This window comes from Limulus polyphemus, unplaced genomic scaffold (genome assembly GCF_000517525.1).
Source record: "Limulus polyphemus unplaced genomic scaffold, Limulus_polyphemus-2.1.2 Scaffold3520, whole genome shotgun sequence".
NCBI lineage: Eukaryota > Metazoa > Arthropoda > Merostomata > Xiphosura > Limulidae > Limulus > Limulus polyphemus.
In genome coordinates this window covers 91,330-110,778 of record NW_013669130.1, presented here as the reverse complement: position 1 = coordinate 110,778, position 19,449 = coordinate 91,330, and the positions used below count along the sequence as shown (strand labels likewise).

The 19,449-nt window shown below is 34.0% G+C and overlaps 1 protein-coding gene across 1 annotated transcript in view; it reads right to left on the bottom strand.

Annotated features, from left to right (window-relative positions):
- LOC106469508 (tyrosine-protein kinase transmembrane receptor ROR2-like) overlaps positions 1-19,449 on the bottom strand; it is a 103,376-nt gene that overhangs the window by 3,481 nt on the left and 80,446 nt on the right. The window contains exons 3-5 of the mRNA XM_013930007.2: positions 15,243-15,307; positions 13,545-13,856; positions 12,611-12,686 (exon numbers count right to left, since the gene is read on the bottom strand). Of these exons, the coding sequence (XP_013785461.2) occupies positions 12,611-12,686; positions 13,545-13,856; positions 15,243-15,307 (453 nt within the window). The remainder of the gene's footprint in view (positions 1-12,610; positions 12,687-13,544; positions 13,857-15,242; positions 15,308-19,449) is intronic.

The following is a 19,449-nucleotide window of genomic DNA, read 5'->3' as shown; positions in this document are numbered from 1 at the left end:
GGGTTTAGATATCAGCAATGTCTCACAATGCGATAATTCTGTTATTAAACTTGATAAAACACGAGGCAAAATTGGCTAGAAAAAAGTTTTATTTTCACACACACAAAAAAAAAAATTAAGTCGCGTTCTTCACCTCTAAACTTGTTAACCATTTCAGTCTACTACTTTTAGGATCTAGTGATTTCGCGTGAAAGCTCCAATAAATAAATACAAATAAGTGAGCAGTAATGGGCATGGTATCAAATAATGGAAGAATGGTGTAGTCACTTTCACATATTAATTATGACTAAAACTATGAATATCGCCATGTGTCAATTTTATGTGACAAAATGACTTAAGTGGTGTACTGGAGATAAGCGATATCACATTACATGAAGTATGATTTATTATCAAAGTGGCATCAGTCTTAAGGATTGTGGACCGATAAATATCTGGTCTTACAAGTTTGTTGCCATAGTTACTCTCACTACTCTACTTTTCTGGTGATTATATGTATCTATAGTAAAACTCCGAGCAATTGATTGTCAAAAGAGAACTCAAGAAATTTCTCGGCTGTCAATTTTAAGAGCATTTTTATATATTAGTCTGAAAGCTTATGTTAAAAAAAGTAGTGAATTTTTCTTTCTATTTCTCTCTTGCCACGTCACCGGAGAAAAACTGTTCCAGAGAATTTTTATAAAATGTAAAGAAAATATCAAATCGTGGCCGCAGGGTTATGAAGATAACATATCACCATTTCCAAGGCTATCGTTATTTCAAAACAAATTGGAACGTGGAAGATGAAAGTCGTGAATAAATCAAAATGTCATCAGAAAGGTAGCATAAAGAACTAAGAAAACAGTTATATTAACTCATCAATTTTTAACGTAAGGTCGCTTTAACTATCCTGCATTTCGGTTCTAAGTTGAAGAAAAGTAGTAACTTCACGAAAATACATGATACATGACAGATGAAATGACAAAAGCGTTTTGAAGATAGGCTATAAATTTAGCATTGTTGTAGTAAAGGCTCACATCTCGAACTAATAAATACCACAAGCCTTTTTAGCCGCGGCATAGAGGCCCACAGAATATCTCCGAGTTTTTCAAGTACAAACTTTTAGCTTATAGCTCCGTCCTTGTTTGAGCGATTTGAGATATAATTAAAGTTTTGGACTAAGGAGGTCAAACCCTTTCGATTGATGTATTTGACCACGCCCAAGGTCTCATAGATATATTTATTCTAATCCTGCCTAAATTAATTTCAATTTGAAGGTAGTCTGGTAGAGATCCTGATGAGTAATGAAATCGAATCGGGTATACGCGCGCCACACGCTTTGTATTGCTGGCGCACAAAGTTATAGTTAATAAAAAGGAAAGAAGGTCTCATAGATTAATTTACTCTAATCCTGCCTAAAAGAATTTCAAGTGTCGTAGGTATTGAGGATTCCTTTTGTTTAAACACCTAAAGTGGATATGATCAATAATACACCAGAAACTTTAATATCACACATCTGGATTGTGGAAGTATTTGTTCGATAAAACTTACGGGTTCTCACCGTCAAAACAGTAAACAGGTTACATACTAATTGGGATGTATCTTCTGTTTTGTTTCTAATTAATTATCGTGGTCCATATAAACTAAGAGCTACGTTACAATTGCAGCAACGTCAAAAAGAGTAACAAGTATCGGTATTTCTCCAGTACAGTGTCGTTACCTTTAAATTACAGTGATTAAATGGACGGGGAACGGATAAGTGAAATGAACTTCAATATGTTTTACTGTTTTCATTTCACAAACGAGTTAAATTGTTTGTTGTGATCGCCTACAAGAAGATTGATGAATTTAGAGTGCCACCTATTGGAAAAAAATATTTTATGCCTTCTGCTTGATCAAGTTTTTCCGTTCACCTCGATAAATGACGAGAGAACAACTGAAATTTCACTCACTATTACTAATAAGTTAATTATTAACAGTTTTATCTATTAAACGTCTTACTAACCCACTAATGCTGTGTTATTTAGTTACGTCAGTAAAGTAATCAAGGGATACGAAGAAAATATTAAACTGAAAGTCTCGGTTAAAGACTCGTTAGTTTTCCTCAGTATATTACTCGCAAATAAAACATGTTGATTAAACATATGTCTACCGTTACTTTAAATTCAGGTTTGAATTATATATAGCAGTTGTTGGCTGTTTGCAAGAAATTCTGTTTGCGTATGTAAAAACTGTGGAGTTTGTAACTTTTGACAGGTCTAAAACGATTCCAAAAACAATTGATACTATAAAAATAAATATGTGAAGATACAAAAACGATTTTAATACTTCATTTACCAAACTTTTACAGTAAATTAACTGTCTAAAAATGCAGAGGTTCCTGAAATATTAATTGTTTTAAAGCTTCCTAGATAACAATCACTTTTACAACATTATTTTGTTACATCGTTAACCAAGCACAAAAAGATGTTTGTATTTGAGTAAACACGTTTTTCAACATCAGCATGTATCCATATAAGCTAAGTTCCAAGAAAGTTATCAGTCCAGAGCGGCAGTCTTTTGAGTCGTAACAAGAACTTAAAAAAGAAAAAAAAACTCGGATGATTACTTATACAGGGGGAGAGTTAAGTGTCGGAAGTCCGCAGGATAGTTCAGGTTTCTTTGCATCACGCACCAGCTGAGTTGAAATCACTTATATCTTTCCACGTTAATACTTTTTAAGTTATTGACTTAGGTAGCAGAATATCACCTTGTTCCTCCCCTTTCCTTATCTTTACATGGTGACAAATTAGCTTCATCTGTTACCTTAACTTCAGCGTACGTAGTCAAAAGTGCCTGAGGCGCGTTCCATCACGTTCTTGCAAACATAACGACAGACGGAGAAAGCATCAAACGAGAAAAACAGCCACAAACGAAGGGTAATATACGACAAAATCTGTACGCTTCATTTCTCTTGTTCTTATGTCTAGTTATTTGGACAATGCCACATATAACCTCAATATGTAAGTACAACTGTTACAAATGCACTGATAATAAACGGCGCTGTCGTAGCTAGACCGGAAATATAAAGATTAGATTCTAGGGGAGGTTTCCATGTCCAGAAAACATAATTCACAACTACGTCACAAAAAAGAAGCCCAATCAATAATTTGTGTGTGTTTACACAGAATAACTCATCATTGTCGAGGATTGAAAATGAAAGCAACAGACGTTTGATAACTCTTCACTGAAAAATCTGTCAGACTTTTGAAACATAATGTCCTAAGTGTCTTCAATGAACATTTTGGAGTTAACTATTAGATTCTGCAACATTCTCCTTCCCTTTCATTAGAGCGTTAAGCTTAATATTTAGATTTATCATCTACCATTTATATACAGAAACAGATCATGTTAATACGTTTATCTGTTTACAAAATACTTTGTTAAAAAGCAAATGCGTATTAAACTTCTATACACACACTTTTCATTGAAACACCTACGTTGTCCCCCCCCCCCAGTGGCACAACAGTATGTCTCCGGACTTACAACGCTAGAAACAGAGTTTCGATACCCGTGGTTGGCAGAGCACAGATAGGCCACTGTGTAGCTTTGTGTTTAACTTCAAATAACAACAACCTACGTTTGAATATTTCCACCTTTTCTGTCCTTCTCTTTCTTAGTCTCTTTTTTAATATATCACATTTCCGTTTCTCTATTTGTTTTTCGAAAACGTATCTTCTCTCTTTACATCACCTTTATCTCTGTACTTCCTTTCTTTTCTGTTTGCATTTATGAAATTTTGTATTTTATCTTCTGACTTTTTACTACTTTCAGTTCTTTGTTTCTCTTACGTTCAAGCTTATTTTCTAATTTTCGCTGACTTTACACGGATCTTTTTACTAATGTCGCCTATTATTCTACTCCGAATCACCTTTTCGCTATTTTTCTGTCTCTAAACATGTCAATTTTTTTCTCTTTCATTTCTTGTATACTTTTCTCTCTTAACATCTGGGACCATGACAGTGTTTCCAAGACTACTAAATCCGTGGAACTCGCCATCTAAATTCCACCAGTCTTAAGACGCCCGTGTGACAGATGCACCGTTGACTAGCAATTAACGAACTAGGTGTTTCTTTAAATATATCTTTCACGGCGAAAATGATTGGAATTGCGTGCTAAAGAAAAATAGAACAAGGGCACGGAGTTTGACTGTGAGCAACTAGAAGTTATTCGGTTCAGTATTTGCAATATAACGTATTCCTTTCTCCCTCAAGTTTTGAAGATCCATCCTTCTGTATAAATTCTAAAGCATACAGAGCACTGAAAATAATTTTGGTTTTTATGACAACGTACCCTTTAGTAACAAATTCTGGAAAATTATTGAACAGTTATATTAAAAAATAATAAAAAAACTAAATTAAAGTTTTGCATAAATCCTTACATTTCATGTTTATCAGGAGGGAAGAGTTAATTATCTTGTATGATAAACGTAGTTTGTACATTTTTTAGTTTTCAACGACAGGATCATTGTTGCGAGAAATGTTTGGTTCGTTGGAGACATTTTTTAAAGTGTATGAGCCGAATACATTTCGTTACATGCCTGTTTGTAACTTGTTAAAGAACAATATTAACAAAACTGTACAGTGATATCGCACACATATATACACGGGTATATATTAAATGAGAAAAACACAAAACTTAAGACGATTGAGTAATTAAACCCTAACTGATGTTTTAACGAATACGTCACCGTATGAGCAACTAACGTATGAGAAATAGTGATTAACTTGTAAGATAGAATTAATATTACTACCAGAACCGAAAATAATCCTCCATTATCAAGACTATGTATCAACACAAGTTTTCTAAAAATATCATACAAAAGTTGCTATAACAGAAATTTCACAGAATGCCAGGTTTTTTTTTAATACGTTAACTCTTAAAAATCTAACGTTGGTAATCAAATGCTAAGTCATGTAAAAGGTTATGAAAAATTAAAATCTTAGTTGGCGTTATGAAATAATTTGATCATGCAAAAGAAAACATTTTAATTTTTGTGTATTCAAATAAAATGTCAAAAGTAGTGGTTTAAACATTCAAATAAAAGGTCAAAAGTAGTGGTTTAAACATTCAAATATAAGGTCAAATTAGTGGTTTAAACATTCAAATATAAGGTCAAAAGTAGTGGTTTAAACATTCAAATATAAGGTCAAAAGTAGTGGTTTAAACATTCAAATATAAGGTCAAAAGTAGTGGTTTAAACATTCAAATAAAAGGTCAAAAGTAGTGGTTTTAAACATTCAAATAATAGGTCAAAAATAGTGGTTTAAACATTCAAATTAAAGGTCAAAAGTAGTGGTTTAAACGTTTTTCTAAATTCACAACTGTATGCTTTTCATCGCGTGAAACAAGCACTTTTCTTAGAACAGTCTCATGCTTTTTATATATATATATATATTGGCAGTTATTTTAGTTTAATATCTCACAAGACCCTGAGGGGCTTGTGCGACAACCAGGGGCGCTCAGAAACCGAGGGTTTCTCTTCAGCCCCACACGCGTAGATAGAGTGTTAACGAGAGTATTGGATTTACTGATAGAGGTGTTTCGTGAGGCTATATGCTTTTGTATGCAATCAATTGATATTTTATATGTGGTTAAAAACTGCATTAAACGGTGATTTCTAAACCACCGTTTCTTATATTCCATTCCACTTAGAAGTGTTTCAATGTGAAGTTTTACCACTATAACATTTCTTACTTAGAGTTCGATTCTAAATCGATGAAAAGTTTTGAAGTATTCATAACATTACTACTGATCAAAGCAGTTCAAAGGAGAAAAAATAAAACGTAACATATATGGCCTCTCAGCTTTAGTAAAACCCACGCTCGTGCTAGTTACTGCTACACTCCTTTCAGAATGTGTGCACGTGGAATGTAGCTATACAATTACAATACTCTGATAGGCTTCTCTTTCCCTTTACTTTACAAGTTTGATAACACTAGAAAACTTTGGACGCCAATAGGGGTTTAAAATGGAATCTTTTATCATCATAATATATTTCTTCTTTATCATTAGAGGTAAGTTTAGAGTCGAAGATGATTGCTGTAAATAAATTAGTTTATAATTTTATTATTATTATTATTATTACCATTATTTTTGTTTTTATTTCATTTCTACAATCAGAGTTTACTCGTATCGCTCACAATGTGATGTCGTGTTTTGATTGGAGATATTTGTGTAATCTTTGTTTAGCATCGATACCTAGGTTGTTATCAATACTACATGTCACAAACAGGCTTTTAGTATCTTTTGTGGTAATAAAATCACAAAACAAATACAAAAGCAAACTAACTTCCCACACAGTCACTAGGGGTCTTAACAAGACTGCTTACATTAACGGTGCTTGAAAAGCACTTGGAACTACAGAAAATGATAAACTACACTTTAAAAGACCTGACAACACAAGCGCTTTTAGAGAGTAGTAGCAGGTGAGTAACGAAGGTAGACTGCCTCTATTATTTCGATCCCACTATGTCAACTTATATTTGTTCTATTCAGCGGTAGTAATATATTATTTAAAAAAAAAACTTCTTTTTGAACAAACTCAATTCAGTGGTAGCAACATGGTAAGAAAGCCTTAGCAACATTTTGTTACCGCTGAATTGAGTTTGTTCAGAAAAGTCGCTTTCTTACCCAGTTGCTACCGCTGAATTGAGTTTGTTCAGAAAAGTCGCTTTCTTACCCAGTTGCTACCGCTGAATTGAGTTTGTTCAGAAAAGTCGCTTTCTTACCATGTTGCTACCGCTGAATTGAGTTTGTTCAGAAAAGTCGCTTTCTTACCCAGTTACTACCGCTGAATTGAGTTTGTTCAGAAAAGTCGCTTTCTTACCATGTTGCTACCGCTGAATTGAGTTTGTTCAGAAAAGTTAAAGCGACTTTTCTGAACAAACTCAATTCAGCGGTAGCAAGTGGGTAAGAAAGCGACTTTTCTGAACAAACTCAATTCAGCGGTAGCAAGTGGGTAAGAAAGCGACTTTTCTGAACAAACTCAATTCCGCGGTAGCAACTGGGTAAGAAAGCGACTTTTCTGAACAAACTCAATTCAGCGGTAGCAACGTTCCGCTAAGAATGAGATTTGTTTTACCAAACGTACTGTTTGATGGTACTTTACTAACGTAGACGAATTAAATTCCTGTAGTGTAAACAAAATATTTGTATTCAATTTATAAATCTATAAAATAGTCAAATAACTTAGCATTAATTTGTTCTCGAAATTCTCATATCTGTCCAGTTTGTTTCTAATTATGTTTCTCGTGCTATTTCATTTCCATAACCTTAAGATGATATTCCTTTCTCTCCCTATCTCTCAGTATGTACTTTTATATACGATTATTTTAGTTCTTGTATTGATGACATTTAAAATAGCATAAAGATGTCTGTCTATCCTTCTTTCCTACTGACTTTCAAGGGGTATGAGATTGTGACCTCGCTCCTTAAATTAAATAAGGAAAATTCATGGAAAGAATGAAACAAAGAAATGACCTTGAGGATTAGGACTAACCAGCCATCAAGTTTGGACAGATTCTGTAAAGCGAACCGGAGGTTTCTATCACATTCAAGTGTGCGAGTTTGTCACTTGGCAGATTGATCTGGCCGATGTCCTCGCTCTCACAGTGTACTGGCAATATAGCACGGAATGTGAACTCCTGTTTTCTTTATTCTAGTTCACTCCATCTACTAAAATAACTGGCTTTACATCATAGAAGAATTTGGCTGATACAAGATGATCCACAGAACTTAATATAATGCTAGTGAATTTATTTGCGACATGATAACATAAGATAGACAGCAACGTAATCCTTTCAGAATTTATAAAGTGTACCAAATTTTTTTCGAGGGATTTAAACTAACCTCAAGTCCTGTGAATACTATATACCCTTAAATTTTCAATAGTTTGAGGGTAGTTGTGTATATAATGATTTCTAAATGACAAATCTTATCGAGAAAAACTCCCCGAAATTCCACAAAATGCTCTTCAACCTCCATACAAATATGTATTAATGACGCCTTGAAACGGTAGTAAGACAATGCTATTAATACAATATAAGCATTGCATACGAAGCACGGTTGGAAATTGGTATCTTGTTCTAATATAGTAAATGTGAGAATATTATAAAATTATTAGTATCAAGATTTTTGGAAAATACAACATATAGAACAATATAAGTTCAAGATTAAACAATCAATTTAAATTTTTACTTTAACTTTGGTAGTAAATTCATGCGGATTTACAAGTATAAAAAATATATTTAAGCTATATAAAAGTGTAACTAGGAAACTGAGTTAGAGTTTTTGTTACAAGTTATAAGTAACATTTTGTTAGCAAATTCTTGGTTTACAAAATTGTTGCTACTCTTATAAAATTGATTTTCATTGAAAATAGTCGAGGGTTTCCGATAAGGAAGCAAAAAATTTGTAAAGGCTAACGTTCCCCTTTCTTTTTTTATTTATTCTTGTTATGAATACCCTGATGACTTCATAAGATGCCAATTGCATACCCTGCTTTGTGGAAGGTAATAGTTGGATCATTTAAATTATTAAGTACTTGTGGATTTAAATTCAAAGCCAAAAGTCTATAAAAAAGTGGAAATGCGCCCTATTTCATAGTTTTGTATATATATCTTCTCTAATCAAATTCCAAAACAAAATAGCTCATGTATATCATCGGACAGATTCCATTACCATACAAAAACTTACAGTAATCGAGCCAACCAACTGTGGGTGATGTAAGCCAAAAGTCTGTTAAAAGTCGATTTGTCCCTATTCCATGCTCCCCAGTGACACAGTGGTATGATTGTGGACTTACAACGCTAGAAACCAGGTTTCGATGCCCGTGGTGGGCAGAACACAGATAGCCCATTGTGTAGCTTTGTGCTTAATTACAAACGAACCAAACCCATTTCATGGGCTTTTTATCCCCCTTCTCGGGCTAAAATCCTAAAACAAGATAGGTTATGTACAAGTCGAATTCTATACACAGCTAATTCTGGGTGGTATATGCTTTGCTAACACACACATACATACATACATACATACAAATACATAATGGATTATCTTTGTAGTAAGATTACTAAGCAACTATTCACTGTACAAACCTGATGTATTATTTTCAACCTGAATGACACCTTATGCGATAGATGAACTATGCTGCCAGGTCAGAAACCCCAGGGCTTAGACTTATCCGTCCCTTCTTTAGAATTGTTTCTGATGAAAAGTAATCAGTTATCAGCCCTCACTGCCTATATGGCGACTTTTAACCGAATAGGTGGATTGACTGACACTTTTATAACGCGACTACAGCTGAAAATGTGGAGCGTGTTCAGCGGCATATTGAAGGATCGAACTTCCATTCTACAGTCTAGCATCTAATTATTAGGCCACACCCAGTCACACGCCGTTTTAATATAACAATAGTTAATTGCATTGCTCCATTATTATAATTCATAATTTGAGTACAAAAGTCAGCGATTTTCAAAGGGGTAGATTAAATCATTCTGGTGTGAAAAAATATATACAGATGTACTAGTAACATTCTATTATCTTGACACAAGGCACAATAATGTTTTCACAAGGGCTGCGCTCAAAGAAAATACAACAATCTGAGAAGAAAATATCACTACTTTCAGAGCATGAAGTGTTTTAGTATATGTCTAATGGGTGGGTTTTCAAGAGGGTAGATGTTTGGGTTTTATAGTCGATGTTGACTCGTAAAATAACAGGCATGTGGCGGCATGTTTATGGCGGGAAAGCTAAAAGAAAATGGTTTTTAACGTCATGTTAAGGATTTTCTTCCGAGTTCAGCTTTCAAGCCAGATTTTTTCCGTTGTTATTTTATGTTATCGGTCACACTTCAGAGGAGGCAGCTTGACGTCGAATAAAACGCAAGCAAGATAACCTACTTGAGCAAGAAGACAAATGGGTTCTCAAAGTTCGAAAGGTATTAAAATGTAACAAAAAACATTGTCTTATCCAAAGCAATAACAAGAGATTTTAAGTTATAACTTCGAAGTCAAACAGCTTTAGTTACACATCTTATTTTGGTTGATATGTTCTGTTGTAACCCCAACGACACATTCCTAACTATAGTGAACATAGAAGGTCCACTCTATGGTTTTTATCGAAAGTTATTCTATTCTTCTGAGCAAGATGAAACTTCTATACCCTAAGGTTAAAGAAGGATTACCACAGATTCGTGTATAAATAAGAGCACGTGTTAAAGCTGTCAAGTTGATGTTCGAAGTCTAATATTGTAGGATAAGTAACAAAATGTAAAAACATACTTGTATCTTATTAAAATGTTGGTAGTTGCCCGGATGTCTTCTTTATAGAAAAGCTGATGTGTTATCTGTTATTCTAAGGTCTCCTCTGTTAGAACTTGAATCAACTAACCGATTGAATGTATTAAAGAGGGGTATCCAGGTTTTTCTGGATAACGCAACAGACTTCCACCAAGAAGACCCAGGATCGAATACCAGTCACTACCAACACAGAAATACTCCTTCTCAGGAGTTCTATCAAGAGGGCAGCATATTAGCAGCCGAAACGTAGGATAAAAACTAGTTAGTAACCAGTATTTAGTGAATAATAATAAAGCAACTAGTCAATAATTAAACTTAGGTTATCGTACAAACAACTAACCATGAAAACGATTGATATTCGATCGCCACATCCTTGCCGTAAGTATTTAATTTGATTTTAAGTAAGGTATTATTTCTGCTTTTGTAAAAAATAAGTATAATTTATATCAAAATATACATACATATATATATATATGTATGATGTATCCTATTACACCTTAACATTTCCCTAAAATATATTGTTCCTAAGGCATCATTGTCATTCAACTGAGGCCACTTGTCTTATTTGTTATTCTAATTTGTGTTGTTTTTTTTGCAAAAAGAGAACTCAAAAGATAATTTATTTAATTTAGAAAAGTGAATAGACAAATTGAGCCAAAAACATTAAAAGGATGCGTTTACCAACAAGTAGAATGACAAATTATTATAAAGAACAAAATTCAAGCTTAAAGCGTTGTCGGAGTACTGGATGGTTGAAAATATTAATTGGATAAACCATATACACCTAGAAGAGTATATGTTGTAAGGAACTAGGTGGCTAATCAAACAGACACATTTTCTTACTTCATGGTTTTGTTTGTTTATTTGTTGTTAAGAAAAATGTTGCAAAATGGTCTTACTGTGTTGTGCTTAACGCAAGAATCTAACCACGAACTTTAGCGTTTCAGACCCTCAAACCTATCGCTGTACCATCGAGGGTCGTTTTAAAACAGATTTTAACCAGAAGGAAAAATGGATTAACCGATATTTGAAAACCAGCGCACAACTAGCTTCAGAATCTTCCCAGGTTTTTTCTTCAAACATTATTTTTGTTTAATATGAAATGATAATGAAAAAAAAATTAAAATTTCTTGGTGAATTTCCTTGAGTTTTTAAATGTAAGAGCTTGGGGTAACTAAGATCCGTTCGGTCTGGATGAAATTGGGTTTTGTTAGACCTGAGGATGATTTGATTTTCTTTTATGAACTCAGCTGAATCTTGGAAAATAGCAGAACATACTGAGGTAAACTTCTATACTCAATCATGAGTGTTTGGAAATACCAAAAACAGCAACAATATGAAGTCATCTATGGTCATTATGGTATCTAGCGTCATCATCAAGCCTGGTGATGACAGATAATCAGTCACTGAGTGCACGAAATCGAACTATCTGGAGTTGTCCCTACCTTGTTACCGCATTACAGCTACTACACCTTAACAAAGGAGTTCTATTATTCTGATACTTTGCTTCTTTCCTGAAGGAACAAAGCTCATTTCAACCATATAGTTGGCACATTGTCCTTTAAGAGTTTATCTGGACAAAAATAAGCCACACACATTCAACATTAAGGAGATTTTAACGTTCAGTACCATTTGGGAAAAGAAGTAAGGGCCACATGCTTTTGTTACTTTATAAGCAAATGTTCATTTTGCGTGACATGATAAATTATTACAAACAAAACTATACTGCTACACCGTCCAAAATGCTAACCAAGACTTTCAGTTTGCTTTATTTTGGAGTCTGGAGTGTTAACAGACATGTGATAATGAAAAAAATGGGTAACTAAAAATGATATAGAACTTAGTACGGCTACAAAATACGGATATATTTAATCAATTTCTTTATAATTTATGTTCATCAAAGTAATGAATGTGTTATTCTCATCACAAGTAGCCTTGAAACGGATAGATAACTATGAGAAATCTTGTTTGATGTTACAAGATTATTAAAATTTGAGCCTACAGAAATACATGGTCACTCACAAAAACACAGAGGAAAAGGTATAAATATGAATACTGAAACCGCTATAAGGCATGCATCATTAAAATTCTCCTGGCTGAGAAATAAACCAGCTGACTTCCGTGCAGTACAAACAAAATAATATTCCAACAACTAAAATTAAACCATTGGCCATAGAAAACGATCCACTCTTTTATTTTCTTAAGTAACAAAATATATAGGTAAATTAATTAGTTATAATTCAAGAAATTATATATAAAATTAGCAAAACTATTTACAATACAAACTCCATCCATACCTTCCACCAAGCGCTGGAAAATGTGGTACTATAACTGGTGGGTACTCAGGCATACTATTTGGCGTTCGAATGTTTCCTGGTAAAATAAAACAAAATATTTATGCAACAATAGAGAATAACTCGATAGCGTTATAAATGAAGTCACAGTACAAATAACATATTTGACACGAGTGCGGGATAAGTCAAAAGCTAATTACCCATTTTATTTTGATCAACAGATTACAGACTAGAGAAGTTGGCATAGAAAGCTTATCGTAAGTGCCACAGTCAGTTTTATTTTATTTTATAAAAGGACGGAATTCAATAATTTTAACTACACAGTGAATATTCATAGATGGTTTGTGGAGATCAAAACAAGGCTTAATTAACGTCTAAAACTGTAGAAGCATTAAAAACCAAGACATAAAATATGTGATCAAAATCACATCAAATGAAAATGTGCCTTTTCCACGTTCATCTTAAATTGTCAATTTCTTATTCAAGTTGAGATGTATGTAAGAATGCCAGTTCAAGTCTATCTTCTGTCTCTTACAAGTTATTGCTCAAAATGCCTTCAGTTCAATACCAGAACTCGTCAGTTGGAAGTAACTTGTAGAAGACAGTAGATAGATAGATCTCAAAGCTATTTTAACACAGCTCTGATTTTGAATCCGAAATGGAAAATTTAAGAAGCCTTAAATTTAATACCAGAACTCGTCAGTTTGAAATAACTTGTAGGAAACAAAAGATAGATAGATCTCAAAGCTATTTTAACACAACTCTGATTTTGAATCAAAAATGTACAAATTAAGGAGAAATGCTGGAAAACAAATTATCATTTTGACATGATTTTGATTACAAATTTCAAGGGTTAACAATTTCGGCTATTTCTGTATTGTAAACATCACACATCTGTTTAGTACAGTGTCTTGACATGTATAGAATTGTTACTCACCACCATTAACCTTCAGTATTCCCGTTGTTTCCACAGTCTTGAACCCATTACTGGCCTCGCACTTATAGAAGGCTGTATCTAAAGTATCGAGATAGTGGAGACGAACTCTGGATGATACGTGACCTTTACCATTGTCTTTGTGTCTGATGTCAACCCGTCCACGTTCTTCTTGTAGCGGTGCCTCGTTCTTATACCAGTGAATAACAGGCGTTGGATGCCCATTGAAAGCACAAAATAACTTTGTTTTCTGGCCGGGAAAGCGGGTGATATTCACCAGAGGTCGTTCCACGCGCAAGAAATACTCTTGTGAACCTATTTGGACGAGAAAGACATGTTACCATTCTTGACTTTGGTTCTCGCCTTTGAAAATAATTTATAGTTTTGTGCTTAACTTCAAACAAACAAACGAACTAAGCATGTAAAGTTATTACTATTATTACTATCTACAAACGTATAAACTTTGGAGAGCCGTTTTGCTCTTCAGGTTTACCGATATCCTCACTAATGAAAGAAAAATCTCGTTTTCTTAAACCTCCAAGTTTTCATTTCAACGTAAGGCTTCTGTTTATTGCATTGTGAGAAGGTTCATTTTTATTTCAGTGTGAAGTCACTGTTTATCTCAATATTGTAATTTGCTGACTCCCAGTTTCCAGACATTTTAGCCTGGTGGTTAGGGCACTCGACTCATCATATGAAGGTCGCGGGTTATAATCCCGTACTCGAACATAATTACTCTTCCAGCCGTGGAGGCGTTATAATATCACTGTTAATTCCACTATTCTTTGGTAACGAGTAGCTCAAGAGTTGGCGATGGGTGGTGTTAACTGGTTACCTTCTCTCTTGTCTAACACTTCGACATTATTGACGGCTAGTGCAGATAGCCCTCGTGTGGCTTTGTGCGAAATTTAAAACAATCCATACAATGTAAATAAAGTTTACCAAAAAAAAACACAAGTCAGGTATGCTAATATAAATATTTTCTAATAAACTATGTCCAAAATAAACTTCTTGTCATTAAATTTACTTGATGTAGTGCTAAGCTAACAAAACAGATAATGCATTTCTCATTCTGGATTGGATAAGATAACAAGATTCCATCTATAGGCCCTCCAGTGGCACAGCGAGATGTCTGAGGACTTACAACGCTATAAACCGGGTTTCGATACCAGCGGTGGGCAGAGCACAAATAGCCCTTTGTGAAACTTTGTGCTTAACTACAAACAAACAATCCATCTATAGACTGAAGTTTCAACGTGAAATTGAACGAAACTTTTGTCTATGTTTGCCATAAATAAACATGATTTTATGCTTTCACACCCTAACTTGTGACTTCGTGTCATAATGTGTAACGTGACACAGAGCTGGACCCCTGATATAAACCTGTTTCAACAACAGTTTGTTTGTTTGTAATTAAGCACAAAGCTACACAATGGGCTATCTGTGCTCTGCCCACCACGGGTATCGAAACCCGGTTTCTAGCGTTGTAAGTCCGCAGACATACCGCTGTACCACTGGGGGGCTTCAACGACAGTTCTGTCTAGCTTTGTCATACACACACATGATTTTGTTTTAACATTCAAGCTTGTGGCTGCATGTCATATATGCTATTGATAACATTTCTACTTGTTTATAGTCCTAAAATAATTCAGTGAAAATAATAAAATAGTTGTAGATTATTATGTTACCAAAACGACAAACCGTTTAATGCTGTTCCACTTGTCCAGTGTGTAAGAGGAGTTGAGAATTCTGAGCCTGCTTCAAATCTGCAAATAGAAATGTAAATAGTTTATTCTTACAATATTTTAAGTTTTGGAATTTCTGGTACTTTGTATATCCAAACAATTTACTTTATTATTTTAACAGAAATGGAGAAAACACTTGTTAATTGATTTGCTCCCTGGTGGCTCAACAGTAATTCAGAAGCCTTACAACGCTAAAACACGGGTTTCGATACCTGTGGTTGGCACAGCTCAGATACTTAATTGTGTAGTTTATACTTAAAAACAAAGCAAACAATAATTTTTTTATACAGCTATACTAATTTGAAATCCTTAATGCTTTAATCTGTGAAGCAATAATTGCTTTATACAGCTATACTAATTTGAAATCCTTAATGCTTTAATCTGTGAAGCAATAATTGTTTTATACAGCTATTTGAAATCCTTAATGCTTTAATCTGTGAAGCAATAATTGCTTTATACAGCTATACTAATTTGAATTCCGCAATTCTTTAATCTGTGAAGCAATAATTGTTTTATACAGCTATACTAATTTGAAATCCTTAATACTTTAATCTGTGAAGCAATAATAGTTTTATAGAGCTATTTGAAATCCTTAATGCTTTAATCTGTGAAGCAATAATTGTTTTATACAGCTATACTAATTTGAAATCCTTAATGCTTTAATCTGTGAAGGTCCTATTTACTCATCACACCATATATTTATATCGTTTCAGGAAAACAGTCAACAAATAAAAATTGTTTGACTGTAATATTCCTTTTGAATTCACCAATTACATATGTTTACTTAGCAACACTGTACTGGATTTGAGTTTTTACAACGTAAATATTGCTATCAGAATACATTTTACCAAGGAAACTGAATCGTTACTCTCCACTCCGCAACGTCTCATAATCAGGCTAACGTTCTAATTTCTTCTGTTTGTCTAATATTAGCCGAAATACGCTAACTTCTTTGATCTTACAGTTGCAATTTTCAACTGTTGAAGTTGAATATTTTATTTTCTCAGAATTTTGTCTTGATTTCTAGACTTCAAGTCATGTTCAAGAATACAGAGTGACCAAACCCTCAAAAAATTCACGAGCAAGATAAACTTAGCAAAAACCAACTTACTGAGATGATTCATTTTACATTCCTACGTTTTGATAACGATTATAAATCATAACCGAGAATCTAAACAAATACTTCATGTAAATAAATAAGCAATTAAAAGGTAACAGTGGCTCCACTGTTCCCTCGCTTATATCATTTCCGGCTATTTAACTTTGTTTTTGCGCACATCTCAGGGAACAAGTGTTAAGATCATGTATTTGGAAGGAGTTTAAATCTATCTGACGTAATCAAGTTAATATATGAGGAGGGGAGTTCATGCTTCATGTACGAAACATTTTTTGAGTTGTGATAACTTGTATTTGAATGTCCAAAGTTTATAAATTGTAAAGGCAGTACTGTGTATCTAAAATAATTCAAATAGTTAAGTGACCTGCCCAGGCTTTTCAGTAAGAGGTTAGGTATGAACGAAACTGAGGGCCGTACAGGGCGTCTCAATGACTGAGAGGTTAAACTTAAGTGGGTTAAAAAATGAGAAACCGATCAACTTATCTAGTAAAAGACGCCAGATCTAGAGACGTTTTCAAACTGGGTATCGGGGGAAAGTATTAAAACTCAACAGGGTGACAGTACCGGTACTCTAAATGTCTACAAACAAATGAAAAAGTTCCCATACAAAACCTTAACGCATAAAAACTGCTGCCTGAAATGGGGCTCTGAGGGATGAAATATCCATTCCGTAAACTTACCTCTAACTTACAAGAGAAGTAATAGGGCATTAAAAACATATCATGTCGCAAGCATTTTCTCTACGACTATTCATCATAACAGCCAACAGCTGAAATGGTATCTTCAAACAAGGATTTCTATTGGATAAACTTGGAAAGTTAAGAAACACACATTGAATAACGAACACCCCTTCTAAACCACATAAGATAATATTAAAATGGCAAGTTAAGAAACACACATTGAATAACGAATACCCCTTCTAAACCACATAAATACATAAGATAAAATTAAAATGGCAACAGAAACTTTAATTTACTCTTCTAACACTCTACTTGCAGTAAAAGTGGTGAATTTTGTGTTTCTTATTTATTTTTACGAACTTCTCTAAAAGGCACCCCAGTGAGTCAGCGATAAGCTTACAACGATAAAATTCAGGGCCCGATTTCCCATGGTTGACAAGGTGCAGATAGTCTATTATTTTGCTTTGCGTTAAATTGGTTTGGTTTGGTTTGTTTTGAATTTCGCGCAAAGCTACACGAGGGCTATCTGCGCTAGCCGTCCCTAATTTAGCAGTGTAAGACTAGAGGAAAGGCAGCTAGTCATCACCATCAACTCTTGGGCTACTCTTTTACCAACGAATAGTAGGACTGATCATCACATTATAACGCCCCACGGCTGAAAGAGCGAGCATGTTTGGTGTGACGGGTATTCGAACCCGCGACCCGTAGATTGTGAGTCGAGCTCGCTAACCACCTGGCCATGCCGGGCCTCTTTGCGTTAAAGCAATCAAATCTACAATACTATAGTATTTTTTATTTGTTTTAATTTGACATGACTAAAGCACTATACGAAGTACGTTTTTGTATCCTGTAATAAATGTTGAAACTCGAAACTGTCTTTGAATATCGAGAATGTGAACCACAGATAATGAAATCGGAAAGAACAAAGACAAACTTATTATTTTTAACGAAGCTAACTCACAAGACTGAGGAAGAACGGATCTGTATCGTTGAATCTGTCGAGAGTTGTGATTAGCCAGTAATACTTGACGATTAACTAGATGGTTCGTGATTACACGGGAAATAAAAGGGGCGTTTAATTGTGACCCTCTGTCGAAAGGAGACTGAATACCCACGGGGATAGTTTTATATATATATAATTCATTAAACGTAGTTGTACGTGACATTAATAAAGTTATCATTCGAAGCAGCGTGCATTAATTGAAGCAATACATGAAAACTATAATCAAAAGGCACTTTATAAGATTTGGAGTTTGTATGACGGAATCACAAGTGTACTCAGTGATTCTGATATAAAGTCATATAATATGCATAATATAAAAAAACCTTCTTAAGCTCAGTTTTTAGTTAACGTATAATGGCTGGAGACGGCTTGAATGGGTAATGAAGAAAAACTTTAATATAACTTTAACATAACAGCAAATGTACAACGTTTCGACAAGATTTTGTCATCAACAGCCCAAAACAATCAAAATACAAGCCACTCGTGGTTTTATTCTAAAACAAACTTCTCGCTCTTACCCCATTAAAAAAAACGTTGTTATTTTAAATATGTTTAAATAATTAGGACAGCGGCACATGTGGTGTAGTCATGGTAAAAAAAAAAACATAACCTGTAACTACTTAATAAAACACCAGTTGATCGTCGTTTCACTGCATTTCAATGTGTTCTTTTTTTTTTAATAATCACCAGCAAATTGCAATTCAGTTAACAAAAACTGGTGTCGTTAGAAATTATGGTTCAATGTAATCACGTAAAAACTTTACATCTAGATTACCACGCTAGTTAGTTTCAACCAAGTGACAACAAATTTAAAAGTGAATCCTACGTACATTTTACATTTAAAGACCTTGACAGTTTTTTACTTTTACATTAATTGTGTTTATTTGTTTGTTGTTAAGCACAAAGTTATATAATCAATTATCTGTGACTCACTAATTAAGCATAGGAGCAGTTGAATTAATTAATTCAAATATTTAAATATTCAATTAAGAGGTTAAAGGTCAATAAAACTTTGTCAACTTCGGTGTTATGACAGTTTGCTACTTTATTTATAAAAACAACTATTTCGATTTGAATTTTTTTTTCTCGTATAAAATTTTTTGATAATGAAAATGCGAAATGCCAGAGGTCGAGGGTAAACATCAGAGTCGGTGGGCGCTTCTTTATTTCAAAATTTGATCATGAGGTTGCCGTTACATCTTACTATAATTGTTGTGTTTTATGTGTAAGCTTCTAAGCCTTAATTTTTCAATGGATTACTTACAAAAGTATTGTGTTTTAAGTTAACACAGTAGTCATATGTTTGTTTGTTTGTTTTTTGGAATTTCGCGCAAAGCTACAGGAGGGCTATCTGCGCTAGCCG